At 41.9% G+C, this 20183-nt stretch overlaps 2 protein-coding genes across 2 annotated transcripts; both read right to left on the bottom strand.

Moving 5' to 3' along the window:
• Positions 1–4398: 4398 nt before the first annotated feature.
• LOC139069780 (zinc finger MYM-type protein 1-like) lies at positions 4399–6743 on the bottom strand. Its single transcript, XM_070550727.1, has 3 exons — positions 6669–6743; positions 4951–6621; positions 4399–4461 (listed from the first exon to the last, which is right to left on the bottom strand). Exons 1-3 carry the CDS (start codon positions 6741–6743, stop codon positions 4399–4401), a joined length of 1809 nt encoding a protein of 602 aa, XP_070406828.1.
• A 7409-nt stretch (positions 6744–14152) lies between these two features.
• pla2g12a (phospholipase A2, group XIIA) lies at positions 14153–19407 on the bottom strand. Its single transcript, XM_015965052.3, has 4 exons — positions 18612–19407; positions 18263–18339; positions 15666–15831; positions 14153–15163 (listed from the first exon to the last, which is right to left on the bottom strand). The coding sequence occupies exons 1-4, from the start codon at positions 18847–18849 to the stop codon at positions 15045–15047; spliced, it is 600 nt and encodes a 199-aa protein (XP_015820538.1). The 5' UTR covers positions 18850–19407; the 3' UTR covers positions 14153–15044.
• Positions 19408–20183: the final 776 nt, after the last annotated feature.

Genomic DNA, 20183 nt, shown 5'->3' with positions numbered 1-20183 from the left:
TTTCATTTTTCATAATGTCTTCACTGCGGAGGTGGGCTTAACAAACACATTAGCACCATGTTGTTTCTTCAACTCTTTGTTTCTAGGGTTTTAAACATGAGAGACCTTAAGCTATGCTAAACTCATAACAGTTTTTGGCTGCCAAAATGTTATCCAGTTCATTTCGTAGTTCTGGGTAGGACGTGTATGTCCATGGTACTTCCAGAACGGGGCCACACGTGTGTGCCACAGGGCGTCGTGCCAGTCCATCCACAGGTGTGAACAGCACTTCAATTTTCTGAACACAGATGACATCTGACCCAGTAACAAACCGGAACATCTTTCTGAGGCCTGCATCATCAAGTCCTCTGATGTACTGCTGCAGAAATCTGAAACTCTGCTTCTCGGCTTCAGAGATGGGAGATGCAGTGAGCAACTTCAAAAGCTTTCTTGTTGTTGGCTTTTTATCTTCATACATTTGTAGGACATGTTGTGGGCTTTGGAAAGCTTCTTTTAGAAAGTGACATGCAACTAATGAAATTTTCTCCATGGCATAAGATGGTTTTTGGATCAACTGCTTGTGAGCAACTTTCCGAAGAATGCTTTTTAAGTTTTTTTGCGTTGGGATGACTGATACATCCAGGCGATCCATGAGATCCAGAAGTTCATCCCTGTCTTCTTCTGAAAGATCTTCCTTTAGAGCTCTTGTTATTAAATCCCGATCTGATTGGCTTAGGTATAAGAGGAGATTTTCAAACAACATATCATCTGTAACTTGATTTTCACCAAAGATAAGTGCCACTGTGAAAACAGGGGCAAGGCGACAAGGGAAATATCCATGGTCTTGAAATCCCTTCAGTAAAATTCTACCGATGGGACTTCCATTCTTCCTCCTGCCATTTAGGAGACAGTGATGGCACTCTGAACTCCTCTCCTTCAGCTGTGTTGTCAACAAACTCTGCCCAAAATGTAGCATACACATCTCTTGATACACCATCTGCATCTGCTCCTTTTTCATCAATGTAGGTGTATTTTAATGGGTGTCTCAGGAGTGCTGTATCTTTGAACTGGTTGATCATCTCCTCCAGAATGTTAACCCTGTGGATTTTGATGGTGACACAGACCACTTCATATGATGCAGAAGAACTCATTGCTTCATTGCTTATAGGTGTATCTGTATAACTGCCTGGAGTGCTTGCTGGAGGAAATGTAATGGATGTGATGACCAGATCATCTCCTTCTAACTGCAGGTTTGCTTCACCTATTAATGTGTCATCAAGGTGACAAGCCAGAGGTTCTCCAAGGTAGGGACCAATCATTACCTCAGATGTGTCTGATGATGCTTCTTCACCAGAATTCCTGAAATCTGATGACAAGATCACAACAGTCTGAGAAGCTTCCTCATCTTCTTGATGTGAGTCAGTCAGTTGTGTCACATTTTCACATGTTTCCCCTCTATCACTAACTTCATCTTCTTCGCCTTCATCTTCATAAGAAAGTCTTCTTGTGCACAAGTAAAATCTCAACATTCCCATTTTAAGCATTGAGTAGAGCTCCCCAACTGAGATGTCGTCATCAAGTACAGCCTCTTCCTGATAGTCTAATACATCACATCTGAACACATCCCATCTTCCAAATCTGCTTTTTCCATTTGGAAAGAAAAGATCCTTGGCATACTGTAATAAGTCAGCTTTCTTGGAGTCTTTGGGAACATCAAAGGTCCTTGTTCCTCCTCCTCTGCGCTTTCTCACTTGCTTACCTTCATGGATCCGGCCCAGCTCAATTTTTCTAGTCTTTTTCTGAGCCCATTTGTTGTTTTGTGCATATGTTCTTTTTCTCTTACAAGATAACTTATCCTCATGATCGGGGTTCTTCCCATTTTCATCGATGCCCATCTTTTTCTTCAATTGTTCAAGAAATGAGTTTTTTCTTGATTCCTTTGTCCTTGCATCATTATTATCCAAACAGAACCGTCTTGCAGCTATCCTATCACCATATGTTGGGATGTAACCAGACAGGGTCTTATCATCCATGAAATCAATCACTGTGGCATCAATCTGAAATAACAGAGACATTTATTTCTTTACAAAGAGACACCTACTGCCAGTCACAATACATTTAATTAATGAAGCTGAATGTAATTTTTACTTGTGCTATGACAATGATTTGTCATGCCATTCTATGAAATTCTATTATTTTTATCCTCAATCTGTGCCAGCAGTGTTATTAGATGCTCCACATCATTTATTCTACAGAAAATTAAACGCTCAGTTCATTTGAAAAAAGCTAAATCAATGTTTTACATATCTTTCCTGGTCAAATCAGCCCTCATGAGAACTCGTAAAGAAACGGGTTTTCCTTTTTTTAGCTAAGGAGAGTTCAAAGTAAAAGCCAACTTGGTTCGTGTTTTTACAAAGATTCGTAAACGGACAGTTAAGAAAAGCCTAGTAGTAATTGGTAGTACTTGAGGTACTTAGTATGTGTGTATCAAAAGGCACATTTAGCAGCTCTGTCATCCTGATTTCAGCCCATTCTGTCGCTCAACTCAGCTCTTCTCGTGCAGACGGTGTTACCGTAAACTACCGTATAAACGCGCACTTCAATTCTAGCTGCGGCTCACTTGACCACGGCCAGACGAACGACGGCTCACTTGACCGCAGTCTTTTTTCGGCGTTTTAAGTTTAAAGACGGTGATTTAGACGCCGTTAAATAACCAAACGTGCTCCAAAGTGGGCGAATTGTGATCCCTTTGGCTTGGCTCTAGTAAGTTACTTACTAAAATAGCACAGCACACGTTTCAAGCACACCTGCTTAAAAGTTTACAAATGTTCCTTGAAAGAGAGCACTTACACCATCTTGTAGCATTCGTAAGAGACAGTCTTCAGGTACACCACGGTTCCGTAAAAATCTCAGAAGTGGGGTGTCTGTGTTTGAGGCCATGTTTCCGGGAGATGATCTGCCAGCTCTCTGTCGTGTGTCGTTTCGTGTGAAACGATAATTATATTGTATGAACGTGATATTTATTTTGTACAAACGTGATAATTATATTGTACGAATGTCATAATTATATTGTATGAACATGATATTTATATTGTACAAACGTGAAAGTTATATTGTACAAACGTGATATTTAACGTGATAATTATATTGTACGAATGTCATAATTATATTGTATGAACATGATATTTATATTGTACAAACGTGAAAGTTATATTGTACAAACGTGATATTTATATTGTACAAACGTGATAATTATATTGTACGAATGTCATAATTATATTGTATGAACATGATATTTATATTGTACAAACGTGAAAGTTATATTGTACAAACGTGATATTTATTTTGTACAAACGTGATAATTATATTGTACGAATGTCATAATTATATTGTATGAACATGATATTTATATTGTACAAACGTGAAAGTTATATTGTACAAACGTGATATTTATATTGTACAAACGTGATAATTATATTGTTGTACAAACGTGAAAGTTATATTGTTAGAACAATAAGTTATATTGTTAGAACAATAAAGTTAATATGTTATAACTTGATATCGCTCCAATTTTATTTTGCGTAGGGTGGCAGCTCTACGCTGCCGTAGTTCTCTGAGTTGGTTCTCAGGTTTATAAATGCATTTCTGTCCGTTTGAATCTATTTTAAACAGTTTTCACCAGTTTAATGAGTCTTCTGTTTATTTTTATAGAGCCCATTTTAAAACAACTTTATTTGAGCAGTGTTGTGTCTACAAGCTGTAAAACATTACATCTTTTTAGAAATACATCAGCTATAAACATGAAACATGAATAATAAACAATCACATAAATTAAAAATGGAAACTTTTTCAGTAAAAGCAGAACTCGGTTTTAACCTGTTAAACCCCAAAAACAACCAGATTAGTAGAGTGTGTCTTGTGCACACATGCAGATGCAGACACACATCTCTTGTATTGTAAACAAGTCATTGTAGCTTTTTCATAACTGTTTTATGACACAAGTGGATTTAATGTGTCTTGTTTTGTCCTCACAGGCATCTTCATCGTTGAGCGTCCCGTGACTGCAGGGGCCCCTGAGGTCATCCGGATTCTCGATGAAGATGAAGGTAGGTACCCAGCCCTTCACATTCCTGATGATGATGTGTTTGTGGGTCATGGTCAGGCTCCTCCAGTAGAGGCAGAGTTTGCTATTGAGGATCCAGTGGCGGGCGGTGCATTCCACCCCTGCGCCTTCGGTGATTTCCTATTCAATCCAATCTAAATTAATACACCTTAAAATACCATCAATATGACATCACAGCTGGAGAAACCTCTCTCTTTCACTCTCTCTCTCTCTCTCTCTCTCTCTCTCTCTCTCTCTCTCTCTCTCTCTCTCTCACACACACACACACGCGCGCGCACACACACACCAGTGGCTGGTCAAGACATGTAATTTCCGGAGCCCTTGAAATCAAACTCGCATTCCCAATTGAGGGTAGGAAGCTAAGACCACAGATACTGTCAAATCTCAAAAATGAAAGACAGGTTTAAGAGATGAGACAATAAAATAAATAAGTAAAGCAAAAACATTTGCATTTGTTTAGGAGAAAATGGCACCGCGAAACAATGTTGGCGCAGCTGCACACACCACGTTGTACACAACATTAATGGCATAGAAACAGAATAATTTCATTTAGCCATTTTATTTCGTTACCATTTCTTGATTATTAACGAAATAAAATGACAAAACATAAAAAAATACTAATAAAATGTTTCTACTCACCAACATAAATGTCCAGCATGGATCTCCTCCTCTCCTGCTCATTTGAAAATAAAATCCATCCTTCTTTCTTTCCTCAGGAAAACCTCAATGGCTCTGTCATACAGTTTATCTGTGCGCTTCAGGTCCATGAGTAGAGCCTTTTCTATGGACATGGAGGCTAATGCTGAAAGCCGTGTCTGTCCGGTCGTGTTTCTGGCGTACGTTTTTACGCGCTTTAATGCTGAGAATGAGCGCTCAACAGAGGCAGTGGACACCGGGATAGTCACAGCCAAACAGGCCAGGGCGTAAAGTTGTCCCATACTCTCACTCAGGTTTTTGCTGAGAAGAAAATCGTGTAGATCAGCGGGACTTTTTCCTTCAAAATCAGCCATAGCATACATTACAGTCAGTTCTGTTTTAAGTCGGGGAAGATCAAACAGTGGTCCGTGGCTCTTTGTTAAGCTGGAGAAGGCTGCTGTCGGGAATTTTTTTCTGTATGTCTGAAAGTGCTGGGGGTCAAGAAGGGAGAGAAACATCAACATTTCATGGTCCTGAAATCGATTCCTTGTCTGGGAAAGAATGTTGTCCAGAATGCTGTTGTGGAGTTTTTGGTAATGTGCATGGAGATCACCTTGCGCCGTGCGTTGGCCTCTGCGCACACTTGGACCACCGGAGGCGCGCATTGCTTCTTCATATATATCACTGAAATTGCCCCTCTCTTGCTCAACTTTGTCACAAAACTCGTTCAGCCTGGCCATGCAGAATTGCACATCCAATGATTTGGTCTGCAGTATTCCAAAAAGCACATCAGCATACTCAAAAAGCCCATTGAATGTGTTGAGCAAAAAACAAAACTCAAAATCGTCCAGCCGTGCGTTAAATCCATCTGCAGAAAGCACGGTGTCCTCATCATACTCCTTGTGATGGTCCAATATGTGACCAAACAACTCCTTTAGAGCAACTCGATTCTCAAAGACTGCATTCACCAGTCTTGATGAATATTGCCACCGTGTTGGCGCAACACGAGGAAGACGCCGTTTGCACACATCATCCAGCAACTGTGTGCGCTTCGGGGATCTGGAGAAAAACGCAGCGAGGCCATTCAGATTGGCAAAAAAGACCTTGCACTCTTTAAGCTTTGAGGCCCCTTGAGTCAGCACTAAATTAAGACGATGTGCATAACAGTGAATGAATAAGGCCATAGGTGCCTTTTCCTTAATTTTAGCCTGCACCCCGTTTAGTCCAGATGCCATCACCGCTGCACCATCGTAACACTGTGCAACAACTTTGTCCAAACAGCATTCATATTCCTCAAGAATACGGAAAATAAGCGCGGCAAGGTCATCAGCTCGCCTGCCACTCGTTACATCCACAAATTTGACAAAACGCTCCTTGACACCTGTGGCTGTCACATAGCGCAGGACCAGTGCCAGCTGTGCCACGTTACCCACGTCTGTGGTTTCATCAACCATGACGGCGACAAAAGGGGCTCTTCTGATCTCCATTTTGATCTCATCTCCCATCACTTCAGCAATAGCATAAATGAGGTCATTTTGTATTCTGCCTGATGTCCCAGTAAAGACCCTGTTGGTGGTCAGGTGGTAATGCAAGTCGGCATCATGTTCAGCAAGAAAAGATAGAAGCTCCGCATAATTCCCTCTATTTAATGACTGGGGGTTTTCATCATGTCCCCTAAATGAAAGTTCTTGTTTACCCAAAAATATGACACAATCCATCAGCCTTTTCAATATCTCCCTATTTTTCTTCACCTTTTCGTTGTGGAGCTCCGTGTCCTTGCGCGCCTGTTCACTGAGCTGCAGATCCACTCGGGTGTCCCCAAAGGTTTTTAAAAGCACCGTAGCTTGTAAGTGGCCAGCCGTGCTTTGTTGTCTCTTTGCTGCCTTGGTGAAACAACTTAAATTGGCAAATCCAGTAAAACTCCAAATACCAAATCGATCTGATGCGAGCAACAGGCAATTCCCAGCAGAATAGCCTGCAGCGGTTCTCTGAAGCTGTTAGCCATGGGTACCGTTCATAGTTGCTTGCCTGAAAATGACGAACAAATCCTTTCCCCTGCTGGGCCAAGCCAGCTAGCATTGGAGTCGGACGACCTGTTCTCACAATATCCATTTTTTCTTGAAAGGTCCGTCTTGAAAATGGTGTGGCAAGTAAATCTGCCACCAAGTCCTTCCCTTCTCCTCTTTCAGCCATCATTTGTACAAAAATACCCCGATAGCTGCCTATAGATACAAATCTCCGTGTTTAGTTTTGATATTTTGCTTAATGCCGCTAGAAAAGTTCAAACTACTGCTTATCCAATCACAGGATGCGTTCATGTCAACTTTTGCGTGAGGCCAGCTAGCTGGCCTGGGCCAAGCTGACTCGTGAGCTGATTGGCTATCGCAACTGGCTCGTCTCTGTTCACTTACAGCGGGCTTCTCGATTGATTCTGAAGGCCTAGAGCAGACTTAATCTGCCTGAAAACACAAGCTAGCTTAAATCTGATTGGATAACACCCAGCCTTGGTATTTCAACACTGGAAGCAGCGCAACCAAGTGGGTATAATAGGATAAAAAGAAAATTGACCAGTGAACATATTTTTATTGAAAGAATATTTACCAAAGGAAAAAAAAATACACTTACGTTTTTGAGTAAGTTTAGGCCAGCAGAGAAGGCTTTGCTGGCCCTGACTGCCCACCACTGTGAGGATCACTGAAGATCATTTCTTTCTTTCTTTCTTTCTTTCTTTCTTTCTTTCTTTCTTTCTTTCTTTCTTTCTTTCTTTCTTTCTTTCTTTCTTTCTTTCTTTCTTTCTTTCTTTCTTTTTCTTTCTTTCTTTCTTTCTTTCTTTCTTTCTTTCTTTCTTTCTTTCTTTCTTGAACTGGTCGACTGGAAAGGTTTGTCTCAGGTAGCTTGTTGCACCAGGACTGTTTTTTACCAGGTCACCAGATGTTTGTTTTAGTCACCAAGTGTTTTATCAAGTCAGCTGAACTGGTGATGTCTTAGGTAGCATCTGGCACCAGGACGTCTTCATCCGTTGGCTGAGTTTAGTGTTTTATTATTTAAGAAGTGTGTTTTTAGAGCTGGTAGAACTGGAGATGCTGATGTGGACGGTTTCACCTGGGCTTCTGTGTCTGGTTGCTAAATCTTCTATTTTATTTGGGTTCTGAGAGGATTTCCTTTCATCTGATGGAGCAGGCAGTCTGGTTTAGCATCACACACACACACACACACACACACACACACATGCATATATATATATTAGTACATGATATTCTAGCGTTCACTAAAAGATGTAAGCCTGGAACACAAGAGGCCATTGGAGCAAACAAGATCCCACCTGAGATGGATGGTGAGAGGTGGTAGAAGATAAACAAGAGACCAAGGAGGGCAGGAAGATGGAGGCAAAACTACAACTACAGTGATGCTCCTGATAATCTGGTAGAGCAGATAGAGCAGGTCTTAGTGAGAAATGGGACGTTTACTTGGTGACATGAGCATAAGCTGGAGTGATCTTTGATCCGTATGAAGGACAAGGACGATAACATCATCATCATCATGTCCTTTCTGTTTCACTAACTGTTCTGTCACAAGAAACTGTTCTAAATAATCTGTAGAAAAGTTTGATTCCAGGTTTAGGAGGAGCTCTCCGTGTCTGTTTGTGTCCTCACGTCCTGCTGGACTGAGCTTCTCTGGGCTTTGTGGTCCTGCAGGAACCAGGAAGGAGCTGAACAGCAGAGCTCTGACACAGACGGAGCAAACAAAGGTTTTAGTGTTTAAATGTGCACGCGTTTAAAAATAGCTCTTTACAAAAGTTAAACAATAAATACTAAAATATTAAAGGCTAATAAAATATAGTCTAAACATGTAAATGATTCAAATTAACTTGAATATTTTAACAAGTTACTGTGCTGTTAAATTAAAGCAATAAAGACTCAGATTATTTACATTCAACATAACTTTAAGATTCACCGCAGAACAAAATTACGATGCGTTTGACCGCGACTAAAGAACGGATAAACATCGTAAAAGAACGAGAAGTTAACGAAAAGCATAAAAGCCAAAGGAGGCTCTAAATCTGTAAAACGTTTATAAAATATTAAAATGAATTTAATTAGAAATAATTTTTTAGTCTGACGGTTTCTTTTTCAAGACAGAATTTATGTTCCAACATTAAATGCTTTGTTGATGCAGGTTTTGCTTTACCGTCTCGCGTCGCCCAAAGCAAAAGGCTCTGGTAACGGAACTCTCAGTAATGAGACGGGGTTCGATTCCCTGCAGGGCCCTGCTGCTTATGCCGACTGAGACTAACGCTGTTTCACTACACTTTACCATCTACATCAAGATAAACTAGGTTCAGTTATTCATTTTAAGGAATTTTGTCATAAATCATCATAAAAATCTAAATTCCCCTAAACAGTGAAGAGCTGTTTGTCATACGTCACTAAAAAGATGTCTTACAGGGCAGCTCATGCCGCTAGTACGTCGTGATTAGCTGTATTTTAATCAACTTCATATTCAATAATTACAGAAAATTGTGTTTACAGTTGCAGCAAAACGTCTGAACCCTATGTCGTAGTCCTACACACATTGTAACTAACGGTTTGACCTAAAATAATAACCTAAATCTATCTGGAACCGCTACCGGCCCTTCTGCACTCCAGACGAGTCCCGTTAGCATGACTGCAGCAACACAGCTAACTGTGTTAGCAAGGGAAAAAGTAATTTGGAAAGCCACGACACACTCACACAGATAAGATCTAAAAGATGATCCACATATTTCAACAATAGATCCTCCAGAGACCGGTAGAACCTCAGAACTATCCTGGATTACTACAAACACAAGCTAGCGAGCTACTGCAGCATCCCAGTCAGGAGGAATTATTCTGCTGATCTATCGATTAAATTTGTTCTGGAGTTATTTCAATATAAACACGCAGCGGTTCAACTGGCAGCACATTGTTTTATCTATAGATTAGTGAATTATATTGGGACGGTATGATGGGGCTAATGGTCAGCTAACAACTCGCCAGCTGAGGGCTACAAGCTTAGAAATGAAATATTCATCTAAAGTAAACAAACTGAACTGATTTTGTTTCTGAAGATGTTCAGCATTCTCCCTGGAGTCCAGATCAGGCTCACGGGTCTTCTCGCCGTATCCCAGATCTGACCGATCTTGTCATGTTCAAGAAGCCAATGTGAAATGATTTGAGCTTTATGACATGGTGGATTATCCTGCCGGCTTGTGGAGCTCTGGGATGGAAACCTTTCCACCCGGTTCTCCCCAGCGGCAGCTCTGCGCATCTCAGATTGCAGCGGCACTTGTCTGCTGTGCGGCTGCCGGCTTGTGGAGGTCTCGGAGACCTCTGTGTTCCACCTGGTTTTACACAGCGGTCAGCCTGGCGTATCTCTGACTCAGAAGCTCTGGTGTTGTGTACAGTTAACTCCAGTTGTAGCTAGGTTGCTACCCCCGTTAGCTTAGCTCCCACCTCCGCGTTAGCTTTGGGTTAGCTTCAGGTTAGCTTGTAGCTAGTTCGACCGGGTGTCATCATTTGTTCCCAGCCTTACAGCCCCACCCTCAGCTCCTCCTCTCTTCCCTTTTGTGGAATTGTCTGGGCTTGAAGGAACCTGTGACACGGTCAAAATGGCGGTGGTGGCCACCTCCCATTTGGCCTCAAAAACGTTATTGGAGTCTATGGAAACCCATTGTCCATATATGTATACGTCGATGGTCGAAACACACGTAAATATGGTGACTGCTTTACTACCTGCTACATATGAGATGTTGGAACTTATTGTACAGGAGACTAAAACGGATCCTCTGCTCCAGAAAGTGTTATAACAAGTCCAAAATGTTTGGACAAGGGGAATGTGTCCAGGATTTTATCCTGTGCGTATGGATTTGTGTGCAGCTAATGGGCTGTTGCTGAGACAAGACAGGTTAGTCATCCCTCAGGCCATGTGGAACGACATGCTCCAGCTGATACAGCAGGTCACCTTGGAGTGGAAAAGTACAAGCTCAGAGCAAGAAGAGCTGTCTACTGGCTATGCAAGGATGAAAATATACATGTCAGAGACATGCTTACAAGCAAACAAAGGAACCATTATCAATGGCAGATTTACCTGAAGGGCCATGGCATAAAGTGGGAACTGTCTTGTTTCATTTGGATAGAAAGGTGGTACTGATGGTTCATTACTATTCTAACTTTCCTGAAATGGTTCATCTGTCCAGTACACCAGCACAGTCAGTCATCACATTCATGAAAGGGTTCTTTGCCAGGCAAGGAATTCCTCTTTGTGTTGACTGAGACATTGGTCCACAATATGGCACCAAGGGGTTTCATGAGCTTGCTGTTTCATATGGATTCCAGCATGTCACCTCCAGTCCATTGTACGCACAGGCTAATGGACAAATTTAAAAAGGAATTCAAATAGTGAAGAGGCTATTTGGAAAAGCTATGGACTTTAACGCTGACTTGTTCTTGGCGCTGCGGAATTATCGAGCTACCTCTCTGAAGAGTGGGAGGTCACAAGCAGAACTCATGAATTGCAAATTTTGTACTACGCTGCTACATCTTCTCAGGAATAGCGATAAACAAGACGTTGGACTGTTGCAATAAGCAGTTGCTGGTCAAGCACAGGCAGAAGCGGTACTATGAAAGAGCGACAAAATATCTGGATCTGCATGGGGATGGAGATGTTGTCAGGGTGAAAGGACCTGACAGCTGGGACAGGAAAGCAATGGTTCTCAGTAAGGTGGGACCCAAGTGTTTTGTTGTTGAGACTGAGAATGGGCAGGTTTTGAGGAGGGACAGGAGTCGGTTAAAGACTTTGGAAACAGATTCTGGTCTGGGTTCAGTCTTTAGGATGTTACTATGGTGGGGGACCAAAGTGAATGTGTTTCTTTGTCCGCACGGATAGACTTGCTAAGAAGGTCTAGTAGACCTAGGAAACCTTCCTAGAAGGCAGACTGTGCAGATGTGAGTGGTAGTTTGGGAGGAATAATGTTTACACTTTGGGTTCAATGTTATGTGGTATAAAAAAGCTGAAATGGAATATATATAAATATAAGTTTATAATGTTTTAATAATAGACAGTGCAAAAAATTATATTCAATATATTGTTTAAGTAGGTTTGAGTTATTGCAATGAGTGTGATATGTTGCATTTTAATCAAGAATGTTGTGTGGATTCAGTTGAAATGTTGAGGGGGGGGGGGGGGGGGGATAATGATATTGATTTTCAAATGGCATGCAGAAGGCGCTAGACAACAGTACCAGTACAGACAACAGTAGGTGAAGTAAGTGAGCACGAGACCATGGCCCAATCCCAATACTTGCACTTCCCCACTTGCGCCCTTCAATTGTGATATCCTGGCCAGAGGTGTGAGTGGGTAGGGTGTCCCGATCCACACTTCACCCAAGTCTGCCTCGTTGTGGACTTGGGTGAAGGGTATTACCCACCAAGTGCCTTTTGTGACAATATGTATTTTCAAATGAAAGTAGTTGATTTTAGGATGATTTATTTCTCTGAATGTTGTAGACATAGCAGCAATTAATTTAAAAATAATTGTCTAGTTCTTTGTTTGAAAGTTGGTAATAAAGGTTTTGAAAAAAAAAAAAGGTAGCACAGCGACCAGCATCCCGGCATGCATTGCGGTCGATGACTCAATGTTCCCTGTCGCAATTTGGTAGGTACTCGCACACTTGTGTACCACACACTCTAAGCCTTTCTGCGCACTTCCTCCAAGTGGACTTCACAGAAGACCGCAGGGTGCAGTGAGAGTTTTGGGACTGGGCCCATGGGGAGCCTATGGCCAAATCCCAATACTCACACTTCCACCCTTGCACCCTTCAATTGCACGTTCCAGTCAGGGGTGCAAATGTGTAGGCCAGGGTGTCTCGATCCTCAAGTGTGGAAGCTGGCTACACCTCTTTTGCACCCTTGATCTGCACCTTGCTGAAGTCTATATTGATGTGGACTTAGGCGAAGGGTATTACCCATAATTTATTGCTGTGTGGGAATTTTGAGAAGACGGTGGAACAATGGATCAAGTGCCTTTTCTGAAATTATGTATTTTCAAACAAAAAAAGTTAATTTTAAAACTAGTAATGATATTTATTCATGCACGGAATGTTTAGATTAAGATTTAATGTGAACAGCAAAGAATGTAAATTTTGTGATTGGCTCAATAGAGAACAAAGAGCACGATTGGTTCGGAGAACTGTCAGTCAAAGAGCAAGGCGGAAATAAATGTTAAAGTTGTATTTTTGACGTTCTTTTATCCCAAGTTAGGGCTGGGCAATATGGCCTAAAATCAACACCACGATTCATTGAGGATTTCACCTCGATAATAAATGGACGATAACTACAGGTATGCGCAGATTCAAAAGTTGTCCACTAGATGGGGCTGTTACATTTTTACGCAACTCAAGGTGGTGCAGCTTCTTAAAGCGACATGAACGTTGCCAACCTACACACATCTATTCATTTTTTTACTATCAAATTTATTGACATGAGAAAAATCATCTTGATAAGTCAGAAATTTCGATAACAACAAACTTTTGATTTATTGCCCAGCCCTATCCCAAGTTATGTAAAAGTTGCATGGATCTTTTCAAGTTTTATAAAATTCACTTGTTTGTAACCAGGAAATGGGCATTTTAAAATGAAAACAGAGAAAATAAAACCCAAAGGAAAACATGTCACCACTACACTATGGAAACTAGCCAAAAATATTAATAATGAAATTTACCTTTTTAGCTGCTCCGTTCCTGTTATGCATCACTAACTGCATTACATCTGCCATAATTAGCTTATTATAAAAAGGCCATTAAAAAGATGGGTTAATGAAAAAAGTGAAAGAAAAACAGCAGTAAAAACTTAACTGTTGAGTTGTGCAGCAAACATATAAATGACTTCCTTGTTTGTTGAAATGATTACAGATCATCCATTCATTTTCCGAACCTGCTTGTCCACGTAGGGTTGCGGGGGGGCTGGTGCCTATCTCCAGCGGTCAATGGGCAGTCAGGCGGGGTACACCCTGGACAGAGAGCCAGTCCATCGCAGGGCAAAACAGGGACACACAGGACAAACAATCATGCACACACACACACACTCACATCTAAGGACAATTTGGACAGACCAGTCAACCTAACAGTCATGTTTTTGGACTGTGGGAGGAAGCCGGAGTACCCGGAGAGAACCCATGCATGCACAGGGAGAACATGCAAACTCCATGCAGAAAGATCCCAGACCGGGACGCGAACCAGGGACCTTCTTGCTGCAAGGCAACAGCTCTAACCACTGCGCAGCCTGCAACTACAGATCAATGCATTTTTAATAAATCTTGACATAGAGATGCAGCAACAAAAAAAATTTAAAGACAATCTCCACGTTTTCACAAAAGAGGAGCATAAAAGACAAGTTCTGATTGTTTCCAACTTTGATTTTTATTCAGTTAAAACTCTAATCACTTACAATAAAATTCTCATCAATAAATCTGTTTGCACCAATATGCAGACCTGTCTGTGTGAACAGGTTGACCATAGTGACCTACTGATTTTATGACCAGAAGTCTGAGCCATTATTATTTTTATAGTACCCTACTGGCTCATAGACGAAATCCTGAAAAAGGTTTTAGGTAGTTAGGGATGAATATGGGTGGAGGATCTGCACATCCTCTCTGGCAAACTGTTCTGCTATAAAGTTTTTACAAGTTATTTTATTATTTAAAAACAATACAAGCCTAAGTACAGCAAATATTCATCACTAATGTGACCAATATATTGTTTAGACTGTGTTTTAGTCACATTTGCCCCTTAAAGAGAAAATCTGTAAGGGGCAAATACAAAATTATATTATGATCTCCAGTTAAAACAAACAGCAAACTTGCTTAGAATGAAACTGATTATTATGGGTAGTGCAGTGTTGTTGTGAGCTTATTGCTTCTTTTTACATTGTAAACAGAATTTCTGGACATAAAATCTTTCGTCTTACAGCGTTAGAACTGTTGGCCTTAACTAGTTCTAAACACCATTCTTTAATTAATCACATTAAATATTATTTAATAAAACATAAATAGACAGTTCTACAGGCAAAATTAACCATTTTGCACAATAGAAACCAGCATCAGCTCACATTTTCATTCCTTTTGCACACACAAGTAATCCAAAACTCTATTAAAAGACGAACATAGTTAATCTCTATTCAAAGAAGCCTCTTCCCTGAGAAAATCTACTAGTGTTAAAGAAAAAATGTTGCTGGCGCTCTGCAGTCAGAGTCCTGTCTCTGAATGTGTTCTTCCCACTGTTTCTGTAGTGGTGTCACAGTTCCTTCTTTATTTCATACTGACACACGCAGGACTCCCGCTGGCTGTCCAGGTACGGCTTACAACCCAAATGCATGACGGCATCGAAAAGCAGAGTCACTGCTGATTCGCACGCTGCCGGGAAGGAAGAGAGGCAACACATAAACACAATAAACAAATGAAGAGGGTATGTCGTTACTGCTATGGGGTCACAGTCAATAAATCATTAAGCTAATGTTTTGCATGCATTGAAGATTTTGGTACATTTATGTTTTTTAGGGATCCTCTCTGCTATAATATAAAGATAAGCTTCATGTTGAGGTATTTCATAGATCAAATAAGAAACTGAGAATGCAAAATCTCTGTCTCCCTCTTCTGGACACACAGCAGTTTGTTTTCCCCAGTCATGAAAGTGAGGTTAAAATGTACATAGGTGACTTTCAATAAAACCACTGATTATAAATTAAAACTTTTAATATCAAAGGTATAGTCAGATTTATTTCAGGAACATTTTCTGCCATGTTGCCTTGGCGGGGCCTGGGGATCAAACGGCTCACCTTTCGATCAGTGGACAACTGCTCACATATAAAATACAGAAAACATCATTGTATTGGAACACACCAGATCTGTTTCTTACCCTGGACTGTCTGGGACAATCCCAGAGTCCTTTGCACATTCCTGCAGATGGTCTCCAGACACTCCTGGAACTCCTCATCACAATCGTGCTTCTCACGGCTACAAGTGTCATAGCAGCGGTCATGCTGGTTACAGCATTTGGTCATGGATGGAATGCCTATATCAAACTGGAGACAAGAGAACAGCTAATGGTTCATTATTAGTAAAGAATATCCTCTAGACTGACTAAAACCAGAAAATCTCAAAGTATGTAAAGGTTTTTGTATGCAGGCGCACAAACTAGACCAGAATGGGGAGCCTAAGTCTCCTCCCCTTCGGTCAGCCCCCCCAAATAACTGAATGGAAGTGACTGGTGCTATAAAGGTAGCTTAGGAGGTAGAGCGGGTTGTCCAGTAATCAGAAGGTTGTAGGACCGACCCCAGCAGAGAATGCTGCTGTTGTCTTTGGGCAAGAAAATGAACCTACATTGATTTCTGGTGGTTGGAGGGGCCGGAAGCGCCTGTGCTCTGCAGCCCCGCCTCCGTCAGTGCACCCAAGGGCAGCTGAGGCTGCATTGTAGCTCATCACTACAAGGTTGTGAATGTGTATGTGAATGGGTGAATGATCACCATCTCCTTGCTCCCCCACACACTCCAGCATCTCTGAAGAGTTCTCAATGTCTTCTGTCTGAAATGTGTCGGGTCCAGGCTAACTAATCTCCCAACACAGTTAAACTTAAACTCATCTACCTGCTGTCTGGACAACCTGCCAACTAACTTCCTTAAAAATATTTTTAGCTGCTTGAAAGCTGATGCACTGGGTTATGTAACTTGTCTCTATTGGTGATCGCAAATCGAAGCTGATCACCATGACATGTCGGGTCCCCCAAGGCTCAATTCTTGGACCACTGCTCTTCAATCTCTATGTGCTCCCCCTGAATCAGGTCATAAACAACAACAACATTGCCTATCATAGTTGTGCAGATGACACCCAGATCTACCTAGTTTATCACCTATAGTGCAGGGGTATTTAATTCTGGTCCAGGAGGCCTGGTATCCATCACATTTCAGTGGTTGAATCACCTGTGCACCAGCTCATCAGGCTCTGTAGAAGCCTGTTAATTACCTGCTGATTAAAATCAGGTGTGTTGAAAGCAATAAAACTAAAAACGTGTTGGATACTGGGCAGGGCTGCACGATAACAGTGATTAATATCGCAATGGTGATATGACTTTCAATAAATAAACAAAAATCAGAAAGAAAGACGTTAAAAAATTTAATTTGTTGCCCAAATTTCCAAGGATTCTGTCAGAAACGAATTAATCTTTGGAAGTGATCTCAGACCCACAAAAACCTACGGATCTGGATGAAGAGAGTCAACCCTCAACCGCTGCAGCAGTCGAGGGTTTGGCCGCTGGAAATGCTAACACTAACGTTAGCTAACCTTGCAACACTATAGATGGTTTTCTGTGTGGCTGTATGTGTTTATGATTTCATGGAAAAGTCAGCGATTGTTCATATGTTTATGATGTATATTAATGATTGTTTCAGGTGTTGTTGAGGTGTTGTGCACGCACATGTATCTGCTAGTGTTGAAGGTGTTTTAGAGAACAATAGGTACGCATGGCCACTTCCTTCATAGCACCCTCAATAAAAAGACTAGCTCCTTCATAGCACCTGCAGAAAATATTTCTGGAGCCACCACTGGTAAAAACTGCTATTTTTAGCACATTTTTAGGTCCGACGTGTTGCTACCAGACACACAGTGTGAGCTGAAACTGAGTGCTACAAACGAAAAAGTCGCACAGTGTCTGCAGAACATATAGCGGACCTCCGAGTCCGCTTGCAGAAGTGACATTAACATGTGGATGTTTCCTGGTCAGGTGCTGCGGCATGGAGGATGTGGTGTTGTGGTCGGCTAAATCCATTTTACAGTATTTACACTGGACTACGTTTTCCACCTTACAACGTGAAAAATGGTCCCACACCTTAGACATTTTCTGTCTTTTTCGCACTCCACTGGGGTCCACGTTGTCCGCCATCGCTTAAGAGAAAGTTAAGTTATATTCGCTACTTGCGTGTGCATACAGTGCTGTGTGTATGTGACAGTGTGAGCGTCCTGTCACAATGTCCCGATTGATCATGCGCCCTGGCTACTTGGAGAAGGGGGATGTCCCTTTGGCTGACTGGTTAGAGCATATGACTCTCACCCGGGAGTCTGGGGATCGAATCCCGCCCGGGCCCTCGTCTATCCACCTTGCCACATGTATGTGTCACTTATTTCGGTCCGGGTGAAACATGACCCTGGGCAATTGCAAAGCCATGAATGAATTAAACATGAATTAAACGAAGCCTCGAAGCAGAGAATGTGACTCGAGGCTTTTTTGTACTCGAATAATTCGAGGTACTTGAGGAATCGTTTCAGCCCTAGAAAGCACATTGAATTGCCTCTGCGTATGAAATGTGCTATATAAATAAAGCTGCCTTGCCTTAATGCTTCTTCTTTTGCCCTGGAAGAAAGATTCGAAACACGCCAAATGTCTATGGATCGAAAATAACTCCCATTCATTTTTGCCAGTTGGGGACTGGAAGTAAATGTGCGTGCCTGGGCTTCCCATACCTGAATTCCAAAGAGCGGTGAGCCACATCCATTGGGTGGTGGGTTTTTGTACCCAGGACGAGGTACTGGCTTGTACCCTGTGATACAGAAACACAAGTAAACATGTTTTATTGATCTATTACAGATTTTACCTTTCTATGTTAAAGAACCAGGTGATCGAATGATTACTTTCCCCTTAAACAAGATTTTAGAATACATGTAGTTCACAATTTTCCTTTCACTCTTCAAATGTGTGATTATCAGACAGCATGAGGCTACAGGTTAGTTGAGGTAGAGTAGTTTTTATCTTGGCAGGTGCTATATAAAAACAGTTTCTTCTTTCTGGTTCAAGTTGAGAAAGCAAACACACCATCACTACATTTATAATGACACAGCCCGTCATCGCCCCCAAACAAGTCGAGCGCTGCGTTCAAGTACGTGTCGATCTTGTGTATTCCGTTGCGGATAGTTTTCAGAGTCATCCTCCAGTCTGGCGTCTCTGGCTCTGGTTTGCAGGCACAAACATGAGTGAAGAACCCGTAGGAGAGCAAACAAAGCAACAGAAGAACTAAAACGTGGCCAGAAGAGGAGCGAGTCTCCCGACACATTATCGTAACAAAGCCAAGGTAACTCTTAATCCTTGGTTACAGGGACATTTCAGTTTCTAGCCGTAAACTTCGTCCATTCCGCCCCATAACATCTCCGAGGAAATCTGATTCTACTTCCGGGTATGTAGTGGTCACGTGAAGATGATGTCATGAGAAGTTCATCTATGGCCCACGCAAGATCAAATCCAAACACACTATCCAAATCAGATCTAATGATGTTATTGTCGAGTTTGAATGAAATGATAAAATGTTAAGTTTTATAATTAATCTAATGCTTCTTTTAGGGAAATGAAAAAGACTGATTATACGAAACAGTTTTACTAAAGTCTCCAATATTTAAAGGTACATACTTTTTGAGAAATTCTTTCAGTTGTGATGCAGGGTTTTCATTTTTGGTTGAGATGTCGCTCCAAAAACAATAAACTGATCACTGGATACAAGAAAAAATCTCAGCAGTTTACTCATGACAGTTTCAGTACCTTCCAGAATGAACCATTTCAAGGCTATGTCTCTTTAAGAAAACAAGCTGGAGCTGGCCACCCACACCCATCCTTCACTGACCCCGGCTTTCCACGGGAGCCGTCAGCAGCACGTTACTGCAGCAGCACGTCATAGCTGCTGATAGGAACCGCTGTGGTCAACAGAACCTTTTCCACTGGAGCCGTCGGCAGCGCGAGTCGGCCGCGTCTCAGGAGCAGCATGTCGCGGCCTTTACGCGCCGGTTCTATTTTCTACGCGCGACGCCTCTGAAGCGGGTCAAGTTCGACATTTTTGGGGAAGGAAAGACAGGAAATCTGACGCGGAAATGGAGGGAAGCTACCGAGATTTTCAGAATAAAGAACGTGCTGCCTTCCGGTTGCTTTAGTTTAAAAAAGGTTACTAACTGTGCGTCCCTGTGAGAAGTTATCACCTAGCTAGCGGTCTCCTTTGTTTTTCAGGTCCGTATTGGTGATTATAAAACGGACAGAACATAAAACACAAACCATGTTGTAGTTTTCTCCTGCTTGTTGTTGTGTTTACTGACAAAGTCACTCGTGTGACTTCGTGCCCTGTCGGTGACAGCTGCTCCCCTGCTGCTTCGCGTCTCGTGGGAAGGGCCAAGCAGCAGCTTAAGCGAGCAAGACGTGCTGCTGCAGTAACGTGCTGCTGACGGCTCCCGTGGAAACCCGGGGTTAGAACTTCTCACATTAAAGCAACCTAATATCCAGGAGGGGCTCATAGTAGAAACACTGCTCCTCCAACAGCAACTTCTCTCCTGAGTCAGTGGTGGTTATATTCCAATTTCTCCATTTGTGACATCACTGACTTTTTGAAACGGCTCATTTTAGACACAT

This window comes from Nothobranchius furzeri, chromosome 4 (genome assembly GCF_043380555.1).
Source record: "Nothobranchius furzeri strain GRZ-AD chromosome 4, NfurGRZ-RIMD1, whole genome shotgun sequence".
Taxonomy (NCBI): Eukaryota; Metazoa; Chordata; class Actinopteri; order Cyprinodontiformes; family Nothobranchiidae; genus Nothobranchius; species Nothobranchius furzeri.
The sequence above is the reverse complement of the archived record's forward strand: the minus strand, read 5'-3'. Positions and strand labels throughout refer to the sequence as shown.

Coding starts and splice junctions, on each gene's coding strand:
- LOC139069780 (XM_070550727.1), bottom strand. CDS start 6,743: ATGGCTAACAGCTTCAGAGAACCGCTGCAGGCTATTCTGCTGGGAATT. Junction 6,622..6,668: donor GCTCGCATCAGATCGATTTG/GTATTTGGAGTT, acceptor TGTTTCACCAAG/GCAGCAAAGAGACAACAAAG. Junction 4,462..4,950: donor CATTCTCAGCATTAAAGCGC/GTAAAAACGTAC, acceptor CTGTGGTCTTAG/CTTCCTACCCTCAATTGGGA.
- pla2g12a (XM_015965052.3), bottom strand. CDS start 18,849: ATGTGTCGGGAGACTCGCTCCTCTTCTGGCCACGTTTTAGTTCTTCTG. Junction 18,340..18,611: donor TCATTATAAATGTAGTGATG/GTGTGTTTGCTT, acceptor TCTGTATCACAG/GGTACAAGCCAGTACCTCGT. Junction 15,832..18,262: donor CACCGCTCTTTGGAATTCAG/GTATGGGAAGCC, acceptor TCTTGTCTCCAG/TTTGATATAGGCATTCCATC.